Source organism: Anoplophora glabripennis, unplaced genomic scaffold (genome assembly GCF_000390285.2).
Source record: "Anoplophora glabripennis isolate ALB-LARVAE unplaced genomic scaffold, Agla_2.0 scaffold224, whole genome shotgun sequence".
NCBI classification, from domain to species: Eukaryota; Metazoa; Arthropoda; class Insecta; order Coleoptera; family Cerambycidae; genus Anoplophora; species Anoplophora glabripennis.
This window is the reverse complement of record NW_019416317.1, coordinates 363,674-382,118: the sequence shown is the minus strand read 5'-3', so window position 1 is coordinate 382,118 and position 18,445 is coordinate 363,674. Positions and strand designations below refer to the sequence as shown.

Genomic DNA, 18,445 nt, shown 5'->3' with positions numbered 1-18,445 from the left:
CTTTGGTGAATTTTAAGGGGTCTTATAAAGTTTTTATTTATGACGCTTCGTTAAAAAGATATAGGGTGTTAAACTTAAAAAAATATTTTTAATTTTTTTAAATAATTTAAAAACTAGTAAGTGAAATAATTTGAAATTGTGCACATATATTTATGTAAACATTGTCCAAAATTTGAGGCCTTTTCTAAAATTTAAATATGCTTCGGTGACGCCAGATATAAGGTATCAGTGGTATATTTTTCTAATTGTAAATAAAATAGTACGCTACTGCTTTACGGTAACAACCATGATATTTTCGGATTCGTCTTTCAATATTCTACAAATTACTACTCTCTTATGTTTTTCGAAAAAAGCCTTATTTTCGAGAAAAGCTTAAAAAACTTAAACACCGGACCTCAACCTACTGGATTTCCTTTTGTGGAGTGCTGTTAAACTGCCTATACACTGGACAAATTCATACACCTGAGAAATTAGAAGGAAGAATAAATAATGATTTTCATCGGGCTCAAGCAACAATAAATTGCGAACAAAATTACCTACATTTGCGTTACTAAAAAGATCTCGCGTCAGTATTCATGGAAATGGAGGTATTTCTGAGCGTTTACTCATATAAAATCATTAAAATGATGACCAATATTATTAATTTCTTTATTCGATTAAATAACCGAATGATTAGTGTTTGTAATGTCATTTAAGTAAAAGAGTTTTCAGTTCGTTTTCTAAGTTTTACTCGAAAATCAGGCTTTTTTCGAAAAACTTAAGAGAGTAGTAATTTGTAGAAAATTGAAAGACGAATCCGAAAATATCAGGTTTATTACTAAAGCAGTGACGTACTATTTAATTTAGAAATCTCCGCCACTGGAGCATCTAAATTTTAGAAAAGGGCCTCAATTTTGGGCAATGTTTACATAAATACATATACCGAATTTCAAATTAATTTACTTACTAATTTAAAATTATTTAGTACCTAAGTAGTAAGTAAGTAGTAGTAAATTATTATTATTATTATTATTATTATTATTATTTATTTTTTTTATTTTTTTACTCGAATAACCCTTACATGATTTTGAATAACGCATTTGTGTTTCAAGTCATCATGAGTAAGAATAAGTTTAATAATGGTACCTCCAGCTATAATTTTTGTACAAATAAAAATAGTCGTAGTTAGCCATAGCTCATGGGACTTGCAGCCAAAGGGCATTCACGAATTCTTTCCAACAAATATATTTTTTTTAAATCGGTCAATAAATAAAAAAGTTTGGAGGTGGCTAGCTTCTAAGCAAACACCATATAGAAAACATAAGTAAAATTTCATAGTACAGACGGAGGATGAGTATTAGAAGTGTCTTGTGTCTAATGATAAAAGAATGGACCTGCATACCTCTTCAAGGTAAATTAAACTTTCGTCTGTTTTAATTTACAGGTAGCATCCAATTCTCTTCAAAACCCTCTGTCATACAAGGTCATCCACTTAAATGTGTCTCCTCTAATTATTAAAATATCCTAATAATGGAGATATCAATTTGTAGATCTTTTCAAACAACTGCTTCATTTTAAAAACCAGTGATTCTAACGAAACTTATTTTAGACTTTTTAGTTTTGTTCCTAGTACATCGAGACATGGTTTAAATTTAAGGAAAAAAATTCAGAAAATTAAAAAAAAAATCGTGTCTAAAGTTCTAGATTCTTTATCTTGATACATCCATTTTTTTTACTGAAAAAGAGCCCTTCGAAAATGACTGAAAGATTCAAGAAGTTTTTTGTTTCCTTTAATTTTTTTCCATTAGTGTAGGTTTATTTGAAAACCTATAAGGTGATAGAAACATATTCTTATTACATGTACCGTTTCAATTTTTTAAATACAATCTTATTGTTATTTTCCTCATATTGTGTTTGTTTAGTGATATTTCAACTCATTATCATTGTTAGTTTTCTTAAAAAGTATTAGTGGGTAGGTACTTACTTTTTTATAATTCTATTTTCAAAAACTTCCATAAATTAGGAAAATGTGTACAAATAACAAAACGTTAAAAAGTTTAAGAAATATTATTAATTATTATTAAGAGTATTGGAACTAATTCATGTTTTTTCCGCAACTGTTTGCGCCACTTATCATCATCCAAATTTTAGTCACATTTATAATTTTTTTTGATGATTTAATAAAATTTCTTAAATAAAATTGCACAAAATAGCGGCATCCATAGAATTTCATAGAAAGATCAATATTTTTCAAAATTGTAATTCTTGAAAAAAAATAACAGTGACAATGAGTTTCCCTGACCAAAGTGTCACAAAACAGAAATCGAGATAAAATTAAATTTTAATGAAAATAATAATAGATTTGTTAATAAAAAATTCGAACTAATGATAGCTGGTGAAAAACGAAACATTCCATATTATATTCTATTGTGTTTCTATTTCCATATAGATTTTCAAATAAATCCGGAAAACGATAAAATGGAGGTTTAAAAATTTCGTGTAGTTTTCAAAAAATCTCCAAAAAGAGCTATTTTTTATTTCCCAAAGTGAAATTAATACATACTAAATTATGTAATTTTGTTCTAATTTAGTGATTTGTTCTTTAAAGTTAGTTTATAAGGCTTTGCAAAGATATAAACTGGTGCCTCGATAGTTAGATATCCTAAAAATTGTAGAAGATACAGGCTTAAGTAGTTTTAAGTGACAAACCCTGTAGATTAAAATGGCTTGCATGTAGTAAGTACCCTTTCGCTTTTGATAACTTTTCATACATCTTGAAAATACGTTTTAAAAACTTAGGTAATTTCGAAATCTAAGATCTGCGCTAAAAAACAAACCTTCATTTAACGAAAATTCAATTTCAATTACCATTAGAAAAATTCACCCATGTTTTGATTTTTATACTTATAATGTAGTACACTGCGCCATTGGGAAATTAAATTCCATCAGCTCTTTTGTTCATACGGAAAATAGATGGTTATAAAACCCCTTTCTCTTATAATACACCCGGTCGCCTAAAAGATCGCACCTCCTGCATCTCGAATAAAACGCCTACAATATACTACATGCAGTCCCGTGCATTACTTCCGATATAAACATAGGGGTGCCTGCTCCCAGGCCTCCATCAGTCTTCTCCTGTTCATTCTTGTCATACTCGCAATCGAAATAATGGCTCTGGCAGTCGAAGCACCTACACTGGTCGGACATTTTGCACGTTATCCCGAACTGCTTTGCCACTGCTCGGTACAGTTCTTTGCTGGATTTGTGCATGATTTCCGGTCCTTTCGTGGGAATTGTGGGCGATGTCGCTTGCGCTTCTTTCCTCGTCTAAATAACATGAAAGAAATGATAAATAAATATGTAAAAGCATCTATGTTCTAAAACAGCAGGCGGTAGAGCACAAATCAAACTACAAATTTTATTATTTCTTAATTAATTTGTGTATTCTCTAAATGGAAATTTTATTGTACCGTTGCATGACTTTGTTTATCCTGCACAAAATGAGGATCGACTGAGGCTACACGACTTGTCTTTTTGAAATCCCGCCCTGCCTCAGTTTCCCGCTGAGGCGTGTCAGTGCGTGCCATAGGCGTAGAAGTGCGAAAAAATTTTATTAGTTTTACATTTTAGTTATTCCAAAAATCGTTATGAAATCAGGGTAGTCTAAAGGACCGATTTGTAACAGAGCAAGAATGTTATACAGGGTCTCTGGAAAGGTCATAACAAAAATGAAGGGGTATACAGGGGAGCTCAAAATGGTTGTAGTACTTCATAAATTTTTTTTTTCAACAGTAGGCCTTGGATATTTAACAAAAATTGTGTTGTTTGAAAGGAGCTATCATTATTGTATTGTCATTGTGTTATTTGAAAGCTGTTGTATTTAAATGCGTATAAAAATAACGTTTTAATTCAGTTGCGAAGATAAATCAGTTATTTAGTCCAAATGAGAAAGTTGAATTAATTTTTTTTCAAGTTGGTGGTTTAAGTATACGCAATGCGTGCGCTGAATTCCACGCAAGACATCCCGATAAGCCTTTTCCAAATTATTTAAGAACTAACTTTAGTAAAACTGAAAACAACTGGATCTGCAAAAGGCTGAAAATCATCTATCAATTCAAATAAAAAAGTTGGCCTATGTCAGTGTTTTAAAAGAATAGCACTGTATTGTATCAAAAATGCGATATTAACATTTTTGCAAAAATCTTGGAAATTGAGGCGACTGTCACAAGTATGTATAATTAGCAGTTAGAATTTTGTCATAAATCATTTTGACACCATTTGTCGATTCGATATCATAGAGGATTTTAGCTATGAAGAATTTGCAGATATTCATCTAATGTACGAACTTGCAAAATGTACTGCTTCTGAATCTGTTCGGATTTATGCCAACCGCTTTCCACATAGAATTTGCATATTTGAAGTGACGAAAACCCCCATGCTATTATTCGGACAAAACACTAACAAAAATTCTCGTTAATGTATGGATGGGAATAATTGGAAACTACTTAGCGGGACCACATTGATGATACTTTAAATGAGGATAAATACCTACATTTACTGCAAGAATACTTTCTCGATTTTTTTCTTTGGGTCAATCTTAAAAGTTTTGTTTATCCAACTCCTATAAATAGTAGGGAAGAATTATTAAATCGCATAATTACCTACATACGCCGAAATCATTAGAAATGATCACCACGTGTTATTTTGAGTACAGCAGAGGTGTTTGAGCAGTTTCAGAAAATGGGTGCACATATTATTGAACATCTTACTTAACAGTTCTCTTTTTTCTTTTAATTCTATAGAAACTAAGATTCTTATAAAAATGTTAGTATGTATCACATTTTTTATACAATAAATGTATGTTGTTAATAAAATTCGATTTTAGGAATCGAACTATGGAAGAAAAATGTCAAATTTGCCAACACTGTCAAGGATGTATAAATTTAAATGAATAATTTCGTCTGCTCCTGTATAATCCAAGCATATTGAATATCCGTTTAAACTTAAAAAAGAACATTAATTACCATGATTTACTTTAATTGCCCAAATTTCATTGTTTAGATTTAGAAGTTATAATTGGAATTTGTTTTTCAAACTTCTTTCTTTGAAGGCGAATAACTCCACAACGAAGCCCGATAGGAAAAAAAATATGGAGTACTACAACTATTTTAAACTCCCTGTATACCTCTTCATTTTTGACATGATCTTTCCGGACACCCTGTATATAAAACAAAGTGTACAGGAGATTCGAGCACGATCCGCAGATATATCTGTGATTAATACCCTAGAAATGTGCAGTTCTTTAAAAAAAAGATATATTTATTTTGCGTTAAAAAGTAATGCAAAAAATCGAAATACATGGCAGTAAGAAAGTGTATGTGCTATTCATATGAAGATTAATGGATTTTATTTTAGGACGAAAATTTGTCTAGATTGCCATGAAAAGTCTTACTGCGTACTATACATGTAATGAATTGTCATTACTTAAATCGAAAAAAATAAAAAAATGTTAATAGGAAAGAACGAAAAAATATTTAGAGATACAAAATAACAGTTCTGTACATTTAACTAATAATTATATAATTAGAGACTTTAAACTCTCAAATCTTTTTGGTCCAACATAATCCAAAGAACAACTTCCTGTAGTTATGACCTCGACTTAGGGGACACTCGGTATACAGGCTGTCTCCTAAAAAAAAACGCAAGCCATAACTCCGTCATTTATAGTCTGATTTTAAAAAACAAAAAATGATATGAAATAGCTCTAAATACAATACAGAGTGAGCCTATTGGAGCGTATTTATTATTATTTTTTTTTTTGAAAAGCGATAGTCAACTTTTTTTTTCAAATGGCAATATAGGTTTTTTTTGTTTATTATTATGCAGATTTCTATTCTGAATTCAACGATGTATATAAAGTTTACACTTGTGAAACACGTATTACAGAAAAAGCATTAAAATATTAGTCAATACCGCATTATTAGCGCCCGGTCGCTTAATTGACAACAAACATATTTTGACTAATCATGTATGCCTGGAAAACAAACAAAATGATACAACAAAGCAAGTAAATGTCATTTTAGCGTTCGTGTCCCAGTTTTTACGCATTATACGCTTTCTGTGTCATTTACAGTAGGTTATTTATTGAAATAAGCTCAACAGTGCAAAATATGAGTAATAATCAATTGACGGACATGATTCAGGTATACTTTCGGTGTAATAAAAATCGTGGTGCAGGAATCCTCCTTTACAGAGAACTATTTCCTCACAGAGAAGTTCCAGAACCACGTAGATTTGTAAGACTTGAAGAAAATTTGAGAAACTATGGTGCTTTTAAGAAACCAAAGCGAGAAGAACGCCAAATTTAATGAAAACATCGAGTTCAATGTTCTTCTTAACGTTGAAGAAAACCTAAGAACTTCGATTTGGGAAATTTCTAATAATATTAGAGCATCAAAAAGAACTACCTATACATGCAGTATTGAAAAAGCACACATTCAAGCCATACATTCCACAAGAAGTACAGGCAATAGGGGAAAACGATAGAGAACGACGGCTACAATTTGTTTCTTTAGTTGTTTTGTGTTTGTTGTTCTTCGTTTAATGTGTTTTGTGTTGAATTAATGTTATTTTGTGTTGAACTTTGTATAATGGTTAATGTATTTAATTAAATTGTTTTTTTTTTAAATTGATATTTATTGTATTGTTTCTTTTCTGTCAACTACAAAATTCTCTTTTTTCATAGCACAGATGATTAGTTAAAATACATTTGTCATGAATTAGTATCCGGGCGCCTAAGGTGGTATCGACTAATATTTTGACGTATTTCTGTAATAAAAGCTTTACAAAAGTCAAGTTCATATACATCGTTGGATTCTGAAAATAAATCTGCACAATAATAAATAACAAAAAAACTATATAGTATATTGCCATTTGAAAAAAAAAGTTACCTATGGCCTTTCAAAAAAAAATAGTAAATAAGTTCTAATAGGCTCGTTTTATAGTGCATTTAGAGCCATTTCATTTAATTTTTTGTTTTTTTAAAATCAGACTATAAATAACGGAGTTATGGCTTGCCGCGTTTTTTTAGGAGACAGCCTGTATACAGGCTGTTGCAAATTCGCTTCTCACTACAGGGATCTCGGAAACGGTAAGACGTACAAAATAGCTCAAATGGGGGCAAAGTTGCGTAACCAAGGGAACAACATTATGCCTCAAATAAATCAAGGCTAACATGATTAGTTTTCGAAATATTAGAAAAAAAACAAAATTTTGGAAATTCGTTTTTGCTTCATTTCAGCCTTGTTTGAGGCGACATTGAAAAAAGAAGAACACTTTCTTGGTCACTTTTTGCCTTCTATCGAATGGCATAATCAATTTTTTGTATGTAATGTTTCGTCTCTCCAGGACCATCATCAACTTTATTTTTTTAAATACGACCCTAGAAATGTTATTACATTTTTTGCAACCCTTCATGAACCGCAATACTATACTGCCTCAGCCCGAACCAGATTCAGACGTTTTGTCTCGAAAAATTCATCTTCATTGTATTGGATCCAAATTTATCTAAATTTTTTATTTAGATTTCTTTGTTTATTGAATTATCGTACACTGAAAATTTCGTTAAAGCCTGTGAAATCGATCTAGTTAATTAAACTATTACCACTACGCATTACAATAAAACATTTATTACACAGGCCGACAAAATTTAAAAAAAAAATCCAGAGATCAGACACTACACTTCCGAAGGCATTTGGCGCGCTGAATCCGAATCTGGTCTCAGAATTTCCGAGATATTCTAACCTAAAAGTGCAAAAAACACGTACTTTTGCTATATTCAAGGTTATGTAACTTGGCGAAAAAAATTTCTCAAAACTGAAAACATCATTGGAAACGACTATCTTTCCCCTTCAAAACGCATTTTTTTATTTGGAAAAAGCTCTATTTTTCGCGGAGATATCGTCAATTTAAGATGACCAGTATGGCTATATTATTACATCATGTTTAACCCCATAACACTGAGCGCTGCTAGCCCTAATTGTTAGGAACGTTAACCCCAAGCCCTATAACCCCACAACACTAAGCGGAGCGAGCCCTCATCGTCAGGAAGGTTAACTTCAAGCCCTATAACCCAATAACACTAAGCGCTGCGAGCCCTAATCGTCAGGAAGGTTAACCCCAAGCCCTATATGTCTGGAAGGTTAATCCCAAGCCCTATAACCCCACACCACTAAGCGCTGTGAGCCCTAATCGTCCATGAAATGTTACTAGTTATCCTAAATATTGTAATATATTGAGTAATGTCATGATACACTTATTATATTGTAAAGCAATCATTTACTATATTCAATGAACCAATTGGGTTATTGGGTTATTGGGTTATTTGGGTTATTTGGGATTAACCTTCCTGGTGGTTAGGGCTTGTAGCGCTTAGTGTTATTCAGTTACAGGGCTTGGGGTTAACCTAGTTATAGGTCTAGCCATGGTTTAATAAGGTAGCTATACTGATCATCTTTAATCGACGATATCTCCGCGAAAAATAAAGCTTTTTACAAATAAAAAAATGCGTTTTGAAGGGGAAAGATAGTAGTTTCTAATGATATTTTCAGTTTTGAGAAAAAATTTTTTTTCGCCAAGTTACATAACCTTGAAAATAGCAAAAATACGTGTTTTTTGCACTTTTAGGTTAGAATATCTCGGAAACCTAGGGTGATGGATCAATTCTGAAGCCAGATTCGGATTCAGCGCGCCAAATGCCTTCGGAAACGTAATGTCTGATCTCTGAATTTTTTTCCTTGTTGACCTGTGTTATTATTAACTATTACAATCACTTGGTCATACATAACTCAATAAGTTGTTGCGCCAAAATTAAAACATTACAATTTTAATTTTATTATGACAAATTAGTTCTTAAAAATTCATATGAACAACCAAAACGCCAACTGAATATTATTCTTTAAAAAATTTCAGTAAATGTTCAAAAACATTTTCGTTTTAGGTTGAAAATGAAGATCAGCGTAATATTATCGGAATTTATTACATCTGTAACCGCAACTGTGAAAGAGCATGTCAGATGTATTTGTATGAAAATCATGAAAAAAATTGATCGGAATTTGTTTGAATTTTGAGCACTCGAGAAGCCTAGAAATAACTATGGACACGGGAATAAAACTATAATAATGTTTTATTTTAATGCGTGGTGGTAATAGTTTAAATAACCAGATGGATTTCCCAGGGTCTAACGACACTTACAGTGTACGATAATTTAATAAACAAAGAAATCTAAATAAAAAATTTAGATAAATTTGGAACGAATACACTGAGGATTTTTCAAGGCAAAACGTCTGAATCTGGTTCGGGCTGAGGCAATACAGTATTGGGGGTCATGAAGGCTTGCACAAAATTTAATAAAATTTCCAAGGTCGTATTTAAAACGTCCAAATGTGACTTTCTATACTTCTATAGACTTACTTCTTCCAAAACGTATTCGTAAGGTGGTGGTGGGCTAGAGGGGATGACATCCTGCGCCTCGTTGGTTTCCAAGATCGCCGGAACTGTGCTCTGGGGACTGCCCAATTCTGTTTCGCATTCAACAGGAGTCTCGACCGAATTGCTTCTCGTGGAAGAATTCGATTTCGACATCCTGCTAAATTTTATCTTGAATGGCGCCACTTTTGATGTTTTCTCGAATTTTATCAAATAATTAGACTGTTTCAGTTGACATTTTTGCCTGGAATGTGATTACGATGATGTCAGTCTTGAGAACATTGGCGATGTGGCGGAACTCCTGAAAATTTATACTCGTTTTCAGTCATTCGTGCTTCATATAAGAAAATATTTATATTAACTAGCCTCAAAGGTTAAATATAAAAAATTATAGAAAGTCGAGTAAGGATTTAACGCTAACTACCTATTTTTATACATTTTTAAGAGTTGGTTTCTAGGCCCATGAAGAAAACTTTTGCAATGAAAAAATTTCGACCAAAATTTGCGAAATAAAAAATAGGTGCTGGGAATCAAAACTCGTATATGTGCAGAATACATTTTTTTATATCCCATCAAATTAAATTTGATATATCCCATTTTTCAAAATTCATAATGCTGTAACTTGGGAAAAAATAGTAAGTACGCCGCTGCAATTCAAAATTTAATTCGGAAATGAGTTATTAATTTATTGCAATACGACAGGAATTCCTTCCTACAATCAAAACCAAAAAAGAAATATATCTACACCTTAAAAATGTTCTTGAAAATTAATTAAACTACGCATTTTTATTTCAGATGGCCGTTAGACATAAAAAATAATGAGGTCAAAACGACTGCTGCTGTGAACCGCAAAATAATCTGAAAAGCAGCGCAGCGTTGACAACCAGAAAATCACGTGTCGGTGACTCGGTATTGATCTGGGGTGAGGGGTGTCTACCACCCCGATATGACAACATGCCTTGCAATCTTATAGACTCAAATTTGTCCCACATTTTCGTCTCTACGTGGACAAAACACAAAAATTCAAGATATAGCTCTCATAATCCAAATACTTACGAACGAACATTTAAAAAACTGGATATACTTAATTCCATGAAAATTCACTGACGCAACTTTGTAAATAAAAACACTGTTTCAGATACTTACTTGCTGATGGATTGTAGCTAGATTTTGCATTAAATACGAAAAAGTAGAATGGAACATTTAAAAATGTCGCTGAGTCTTCAAGCGCAAACAATTTAGTTGATTCACACAAAAACAAAACATGTATTTAGGCCGTAGGCAGAGAACCACCTTCTACGGATTCATTTCTACGTTCAACGTCGCGGCGCCACCGACGCTATTTAGATCAGGCGCCGATGCTGGTATGTGCTAGGGAAATAGGCGCAGAAATTTCGAAAATAAGTTGTACTCTAATTTAATATTAATTGTTATAATTATCACTTCATTTCATGGACATCTGGTTTTTGCAATAAAATAAACCTATAATAATATTAGTAGGGCACTCAATGTCAATCTTGTCCTATATAAAAACAAAGCAGATGCTAGTTTCCTACGCGTCTCCCAGAAGATTCACAGTTAAACCTACTCATTAAATAACTGTAATCACAACATCTTTCAAGATAAACCCCACCAATTCTGAAACTTAAAAATTTTGAAAAACGTCTAATTCTTTCAACAGCAGATGAACTACAAATATATAAAATTCCGTATTAAGCAGGCATATTTTAATTTAGGTATGTCTATTCATACTAAAATACCAGTTGTCATATACCAAAAACACCAGTGAAGTTTTTATAGTTGTGGTCTGGTTGTGGACAATAAAACCTTGTACATTATATTCCGACTTTATAATGTTACTAACTTGATTAATTGTGCGTTGGTAATCAAAATTAAATACTCTTATAGTATGAGTTCACCCTAAAATAGCATTGTTAATAGCATGGGTATTGCAAGGTAATAGATAGAACTTTTAAAAATATTTAAATAAAAGTGATTCTACAATAATAAAATTTACTCTTGCAACGCAATTGTCAATTAAATTCATGATGAAGTATACAGGGTGTCCCGCATAAGAGCCGACACAGGGCAGGTGCATGTATAGGGGTGTCCAAAATATTGTAATTTAACCAAACTTACCTATAGTACGATCGTATTCGATGCAAAGTAATAAGTCATTGCTTGTCGAGGGAATCAGTGCAACACATTTTATAGGGGGTTTTGGAAATTGAATAATTTCTTTATGCATTATGGATTAACAGTTATATATTTATGAAGGACAAAATGAAAAACAAAGGCATCTCCTTCGCACATTGGGCGGCAGGACAACAATACATTTATTACTCCCTTCATTATCCCTCATATGACTTGTGTCTTGTGTTTTTTGCGGCGGCGCGCGTGCCGGCCTGGCGTGGTCAGTTTCGTTTCGGTTGTATTGGTGCTGCGTGTTTCTCGCTCGCGATATTTGTGAGGTTATAACTGTTATAAGTGCAATTATATTTCTTTCGGGCTATATGTGTGTTTCGCGCTATTATTTGAGAATTTGTGAGTGAAATCATATTTCTTGTGCTCCGTAACAAAAGTGTTTTTAGTGTTTTATTTGTGTGCTGTGTGTGTGTTTCGGGCTGTTGTTTGTGAATCGTGAATGCTATTATATTTTCTGTGCTAGTGAAGTGAAGTTTTTTGTATTATTATTGCTCTGTTGTCGTTATATGGATAAATGGAGGCGGTGCCTGGATGTTCGCAAGCCGGATGTACTGCTGTGGGTACAAAAAAATCTATATTAAGTTACAGAGAAAAAACGATAATATTAAATGTCTATAACCCTTTAGAAAAGGATCATCCCATGAAACTGAAGACTGGTTTGGTGGAAATGTGTTCTAGATATACTGGAGTAAGCGAATTATCTGTTTTCAAAATTTTAAGAGAGAAGAAAATTGAAGGAGACGTTAAGAAACCTAAAAAAGGGGTGCAAAGAAGAAATTAATATTAACTGAAGATGAGAAAAATGCAGTTTGGCGTACAGTACATAAATCATAGAATTTATATTTTGTTTATAATTTGTTAACATTTCTTGTTTGATAGAAAAATAACTTATTTTGTTGAGATTGGTAGAGAATTGTTGTTAGTGTTTTCATTTGATAGAATCATATCATAGGATTTATATTTTGTTTTCATTCTGTAAATATTTATAATATATATGTTATACAAGGTTTTTGCTTTGAAACTTCGTTCTCCTTTTAAAAAAAGAATCGTAATGGGGTGCGAGATCAGTTCACGTCTGGAACCCTGTTCCTACAAAAATCCCTTTATTCTCATAAACTATTTGTTTTAAATGTAATTTATTATAAATCCAATTCGTTATTTAAATTCCACATATGTACTACATTTCACCTCTGTACGCGCCACTGTTTATTGTTCCCTGCTCTACGATCAAGCTCGCCAGGTTAGTATTTGACGTATAACCGACCACTTCGTACACTCGATGCACCTGGCCGACTACAGCTTGTACCAGAACACAGTGCGTATGCGGCGGTATTTCAGATTTTACATTCAATTTCATTTTAAATTTTAAGTGGTTCATTTTAGGCCTCTTAAAAATGATGACACGATTTTCCTTTGATAAAAAACCGACAATTTTTTGCTCTACTTTGCATCGTATACGATCATATATACAAAGTTGCACCCTGAGGAGTTCTTAGGTCCCAAAGTGGGGCCCTAAATATCGAAAAAAATAATGTCTGCAGAAGAACCAAATTTGGTACATGATTTAGGTTTATTACTGGCCTTCTTTGACTTTAACTATGATTTAAAGTTAATTGAAGCACTACAAGGTGTTCATTGGGGATGACACCCCTAAAATTGTACTGAACTTTTTTTTCATTGACCGAATTAAAAAATAGTATTAATTCACAGCAGAATTTAATTTTAAAACTTTTTCTACTCGTTAAATTTTAAAAAACTATGGTTTTCAAGAAAAACCATATTAACTGACAAGATTTTAACAGTGTTTATTACCTTTTTATTATTTATTTTTATTAGTGTTTATTGCTTAAATATGATTATAAATAAAACAAATATTTGTTGTCAAAGCCTAAAAATTAAAGGTTTTTTAGTACACTGATATATTTTATCAAAGACCTTAGAGAAAACCATTTTTCGTAAGTTTCACATAAAATTTATCTGAATACCGTTACGCTACTTATAGTTGATCTATGTTAGATCGATGTAAAATTTTTGTAAATTCCTGTTTATTCGGTTATTTTAAACATGGTTTGTAGAATATTAGGCTAAATATAATTATAAAAAAAAATTTAAGATGTTCTAATGAAGTTACTTTATTTTCAATTTTTGTCAAAGTTAATACTATCGCAAAGGTAATATCTAAGTCTGTTGAAATGAATGTTAAAAAAAGTCAAATGAAATAATATACATATATTACAAAAATCTTAAAATAGAGCAAAAATAATACAATGTCAATATATTATTAAGCTAGATCACAGCTAAAATGTATAAAAATAAAATACATATTAAAATCATTATTTAAAACAATTCTTTACAGTGATGGTACATTTACATAATTTTGAAACAGGTATTAAAAATGACATTTTAATTCAATTTTTTTCAAAATAATCAGTTTTAAATATGTTTCAAAATATTTTCCTTCTACGACAGCTACAATAAAAAGTTTAATAAAATACTCAACATTTATAAAATATTAAACAAATGTATATACTAAAAGAAAGACACTATAGTTATTTAATGACTGCTAAAAATTATTCTGCAGTAGCGTCTCATGAATTTAACTTTAATTTACATGAATATATTGAAATTGCGAATAAAATGATTCCTTATTATACAATTGTTCACTGGAAATTTGGCATGTCTCACTAGTTTTCTTGTAACTTAGAATTTTAAGACTAATAAAAAATGTTAAAATACACATATATTTTAGTAGCTGCCTTATAAAAATATCAATTTTCAATGATAATTTTAGGAATGATTTTACGCAGATTTTTCTTCGTTTTCTGCACAGAGTCACTGTTAGAGCTAGATATGGAGCACACGTTTTCAATTTTTATGTTAGATATTGAATTCTCATTGACAGGAACTGCATTCGATGCACCTGGTAATATCTGAATAACGATTGGGTTTGTCGTGTTATTCAATTTAGGAAGAATTTGTGGCAATACTGGCAATGTTGTCGCTGCTGGAGAAACAGTACCGTTATCCGAGGTTTTCTTTATTTGTATGAGTTGACATTGCAAGTTATAATTTTCCATCCGTAATCTTTTATTTTCGTCTTTTAGTATTAATATTTCCTCCTCCATTTCCTTCCACCGAATTTGTTTTCTCTTTCGACATCTAATTTGTGCTGCTCTGTTCATTTCCCTAATTTTTTCTCTATTATCATCAACAGTCGGACTCTTATTTTTGTCCGTTATAGTTTTAGCTTTTTCTTTTTCCGCCACGGTTAAATTTTGAAATGGTATAACGGATATTGTGTTATTACTCCCAGCATTTGTGTAATTTTCTTTTTCCATTCTTTGTTTCTCTTTATTCTGTAGGGCTTCCTTAATACGCTTCTTAATGTCTTTTTCGTTATCACTCTCATCATCTATAACGATAACTGGTGTATCACATTCTTCTTCATTACTTTCATTTGTACAAACATCTTCTATTGGAATTACAGTATTAAGGGAAAATTCATTAGATCGGGAGTTATTATCATCTTGACTAGAGTTTACATTGTTCTTTTTTCGATTCTCTTCTACATGTGGTAATATATGTGGCGTATGTAATGTATCATCGGAATTTGTTTCAGGTACCTCCAAAGTTCCGCCATTCTTTGCCAGTTCTACAGCCTTTTTAAAAAATTCATCAAATGGATTAACATTCTGTAGATCTTGGAATAAACCAACTTCTTCACAATTTCTTATGAATCTTGTAGGGGTCGGAGTCTGATCAGCTAAAATATATCAAATTAACGAATGATAAACGATAAGTAAGTTTCTTCTCACCAACATCATTTTTAGTTACTCCCAAATTCAGTATCATGTCATGCTTTTTTTGATGCCAGTTTAAATGATCTTCATTAGTGAAAGTCATTTCACAGTCTTTTTCGCAACAAGCAAATGGTTTTTGAGTTTCATTCATGGCAGGTAGACATCTAAAATATGCAAGAACAGCAGGTTCCCATCTCCTTTTTTAAATGCTAAATAAATATGTGATGTATGTGTATGCACTTTGTTTTTCTAAAAAAATGTCCTATAATTAATATTATGCCAATAATATTGTCTCATGTGATTTACAACCTCACATTTATGTTAAATAATTTAGGCTTTTCCTCTACTTTTCTTAGGGCGCATCCCCATAATCGGGAGAAACAGAACACAAATTACTTTATTTTGATTGGTAGTTGACTTCTGGAATTATTTTCGACCAATAGTATCGTCTAAATTTATAGGAATGTACAAATTCCGGATCCATGGGTACACACCCTTAGCATTTCTGCTTCTTCTTCTTTCTCTTATTAGTGATAGTGTGGCCATCTATTTGTACCTTTTTAAGTTTTTAAACAAAATAGCCTTTGACATATAATAGAAAAAGATTTTGTTTTGATATAGGTATATAAGTAAATAATATACTCATATGAATAAAGGCTTTTTTCAAACTTTCAAAAAAATGGTTCAAAAAACCTATTTACAACTACCATTTTGGGGATAAATTCCTATAGCCAACCTTGAAATATGTTTCAATTTTTAATACACTTTTACTCAATTGATTAATGTTTACATATTTTCAACAATTCATTACGCAATACCTCAATATGTTTCTGTCTATAATACCAAATCAATTAAATAGTTTTTTTAAATATAAATAGCACAAATTAACATGTCAAACCGTCATTTTTGGGCAAACAAAAACATTAATTGAGGTAGTTGGTCAATCTAGGGGCCCTCTAATAATATGAATTGAACTGTCTATCTATAATACTTACTCAAGGGTTCAATCAAATCAAAACATAACCCCAACATATTTTGAAGTTTACTTTCATTTTATCAATAAAACATTTGTGTTTCAATACTTTATGATTAAAAAATCATTATCACATCTAAAAACAATTTAAAAATGAATTTCACAAGCAAACAGCGAGTGAGAATTTTATACAAAACCATTTTGAAATTGCACAGAGGTCTGCCCAAGGAATTACAAGTTTTAGGCACTAATTATGCAAAGGACGAATTTAAAAGACATAAAACGTGTAGTACAGAGGAAGCCGAGGTCTTTGTAAACGAATGGACGGTACTAGATTTAATTTAAGCTCTTATATTTTAATTGATCTGTGAATCGTATTATGTATTAATTAATTATATATTAACATATCTTTTCCAGAACTATGCTATATCTTTAGCGGAACAATTAGGATTAAGGGGACCTCATACAGGTACAAAACGATTGGGTTCACAACTAGCAAAAGATGATATTGATCAGTTACGTGATGAGCAAGTGCACCAGCTATATGAATTAATGGAAGAAGCCACCAAAACAAGTTGGAATGAATCTCCTAAAAGATGATTGTACTTAGATGATTTTTAGCATTATTTGTAAATAAATAATTTAAAAATAAATTTGTTTGTTAAAATACGAAATTGAATTTCTTAAAGTATAGGCAACCAACAAAACACATAGGTGTTAATATGATTATCTAAAATTTGTAGAAATACCTAAAATACGATTTGTTATATATTTATGTATTTTAAGACGTAGAGGTTCTACTCGTAATTCTATTTAAAAATATATACGTATACATTTGAGTATTTAATATTCTAAACCATATCGAAAATATTGCATATATGTGTATCTCTAACACCGGATAAAATCAGAATTATTATAATGTGTTACATAACACAACAAAAACGATTGGTCAATTAAATAAATTTAAGAATCCATATCCAACAGATATGCATATGGTCTTGCTACGCCGCAAACTATAAGCTCCGCAATGCAAAAAAACAGAAATATGCGCATATCTTAACACGACCGGTAGCTGCTGCCTACCTGTGGAGAGTTGAGACAGCCTTTTCTTGTTGTTAGCCTTTGAAACCCCTCCGAGAGAAGTCAGTACGCAGACCAAGGTGGCGGCGGTGTGACAGTCTCGCTTATTCGCGAGTAAAACGACTGTTTGAGGGCGTGAAACAACGGAAAGGGCTCCGCACACTATGATAACGAAAAAGCAAACGCACAACAGTACGACCGATACAATTTTGTTTTAACCGCAAAGCCGTGTTGTGAAAAAGTTCAGTTTAGGCATGAACAAGTTGGAGTTTGAAGTCTGATTACTTAATTCGCGATATATATTTTACCCACTACTGTGATATTATTAGTGCTGTTTTGGATATTCACTATTAGCGGCAATGGTAAGTTTATTTTAAGAATGAAACAAAAAATTAGATAGGTACCTACTTATGATTCTATAATCATACACTTCTGAAAAATATGTTTATTTTGACTGGTGTTTCATTTACAAACTTTCATTGAATAAATCGACGTCTTTCTATTCAATTAAGTACCTACCTACAACTAATTATTAAGAACTTTTCTCATGGTTTAAGGAATTTTACGAGCATTATTTACTTAAAAGGAATGTATTTTTGTGTCTGTCGACCGTGTTGCAATCACCAAAAGGTTATATAACATTCAACAGTGTCAAACATCTTTAAATTTTAACCTTTTGTTTATTTCTTAGTAGAGTTATGTATCTCTTGTTTTTAGCTTTAACTGTTATTTTAATAATATACGACTAATAAATTTCTAAATCCGTAAGTATACAATTATTCATTTGTTTATGTATTTATTTAATTAATTTTCTATATGAACATCTAACATCTCTGCTTCCGCATGAAGAGACTACGATGATGCGTCAGACGACAAACAGTTGTTATTTCCAAGGAATACTTGACATTCTACTGCCCATATT

General features: G+C 31.6%; 4 protein-coding genes across 4 annotated transcripts in view; 2 read left to right on the top strand and 2 right to left on the bottom strand.

The window, feature by feature from the left end:
- Nucleotides 1-3,030: 3,030 nt before the first annotated feature.
- On the bottom strand, nt 3,031-9,621 carry LOC108907843. The gene is made up of 2 exons (XM_018711662.1): nt 9,451-9,621; nt 3,031-3,306 (listed from the first exon to the last, which is right to left on the bottom strand). Exons 1-2 carry the CDS (start codon nt 9,619-9,621, stop codon nt 3,031-3,033), a joined length of 447 nt encoding a protein of 148 aa, XP_018567178.1.
- A 4,501-nt stretch (nt 9,622-14,122) lies between these two features.
- Nucleotides 14,123-15,768, bottom strand: LOC108907836. The gene is made up of 2 exons (XM_018711655.2): nt 15,486-15,768; nt 14,123-15,433 (listed from the first exon to the last, which is right to left on the bottom strand). The coding sequence occupies exons 1-2, from the start codon at nt 15,619-15,621 to the stop codon at nt 14,439-14,441; spliced, it is 1,131 nt and encodes a 376-aa protein (XP_018567171.1). The 5' UTR covers nt 15,622-15,768; the 3' UTR covers nt 14,123-14,438.
- A 731-nt stretch (nt 15,769-16,499) lies between these two features.
- LOC108907840 (succinate dehydrogenase assembly factor 3, mitochondrial) lies at nt 16,500-17,106 on the top strand. The gene is made up of 2 exons (XM_018711660.1): nt 16,500-16,770; nt 16,861-17,106. Exons 1-2 carry the CDS (start codon nt 16,597-16,599, stop codon nt 17,041-17,043), a joined length of 357 nt encoding a protein of 118 aa, XP_018567176.1. The 5' UTR covers nt 16,500-16,596; the 3' UTR covers nt 17,044-17,106.
- A 447-nt stretch (nt 17,107-17,553) lies between these two features.
- Nucleotides 17,554-18,445, top strand: part of LOC108907853 — a 37,067-nt gene continuing 36,175 nt past the window's right edge. Inside the window, exon 1 of the mRNA XM_018711679.2 lies at nt 17,554-17,885. Coding sequence (XP_018567195.1) covers nt 17,883-17,885 — 3 coding nt within the window. The 5' untranslated portion in view covers nt 17,554-17,882. The remainder of the gene's footprint in view (nt 17,886-18,445) is intronic.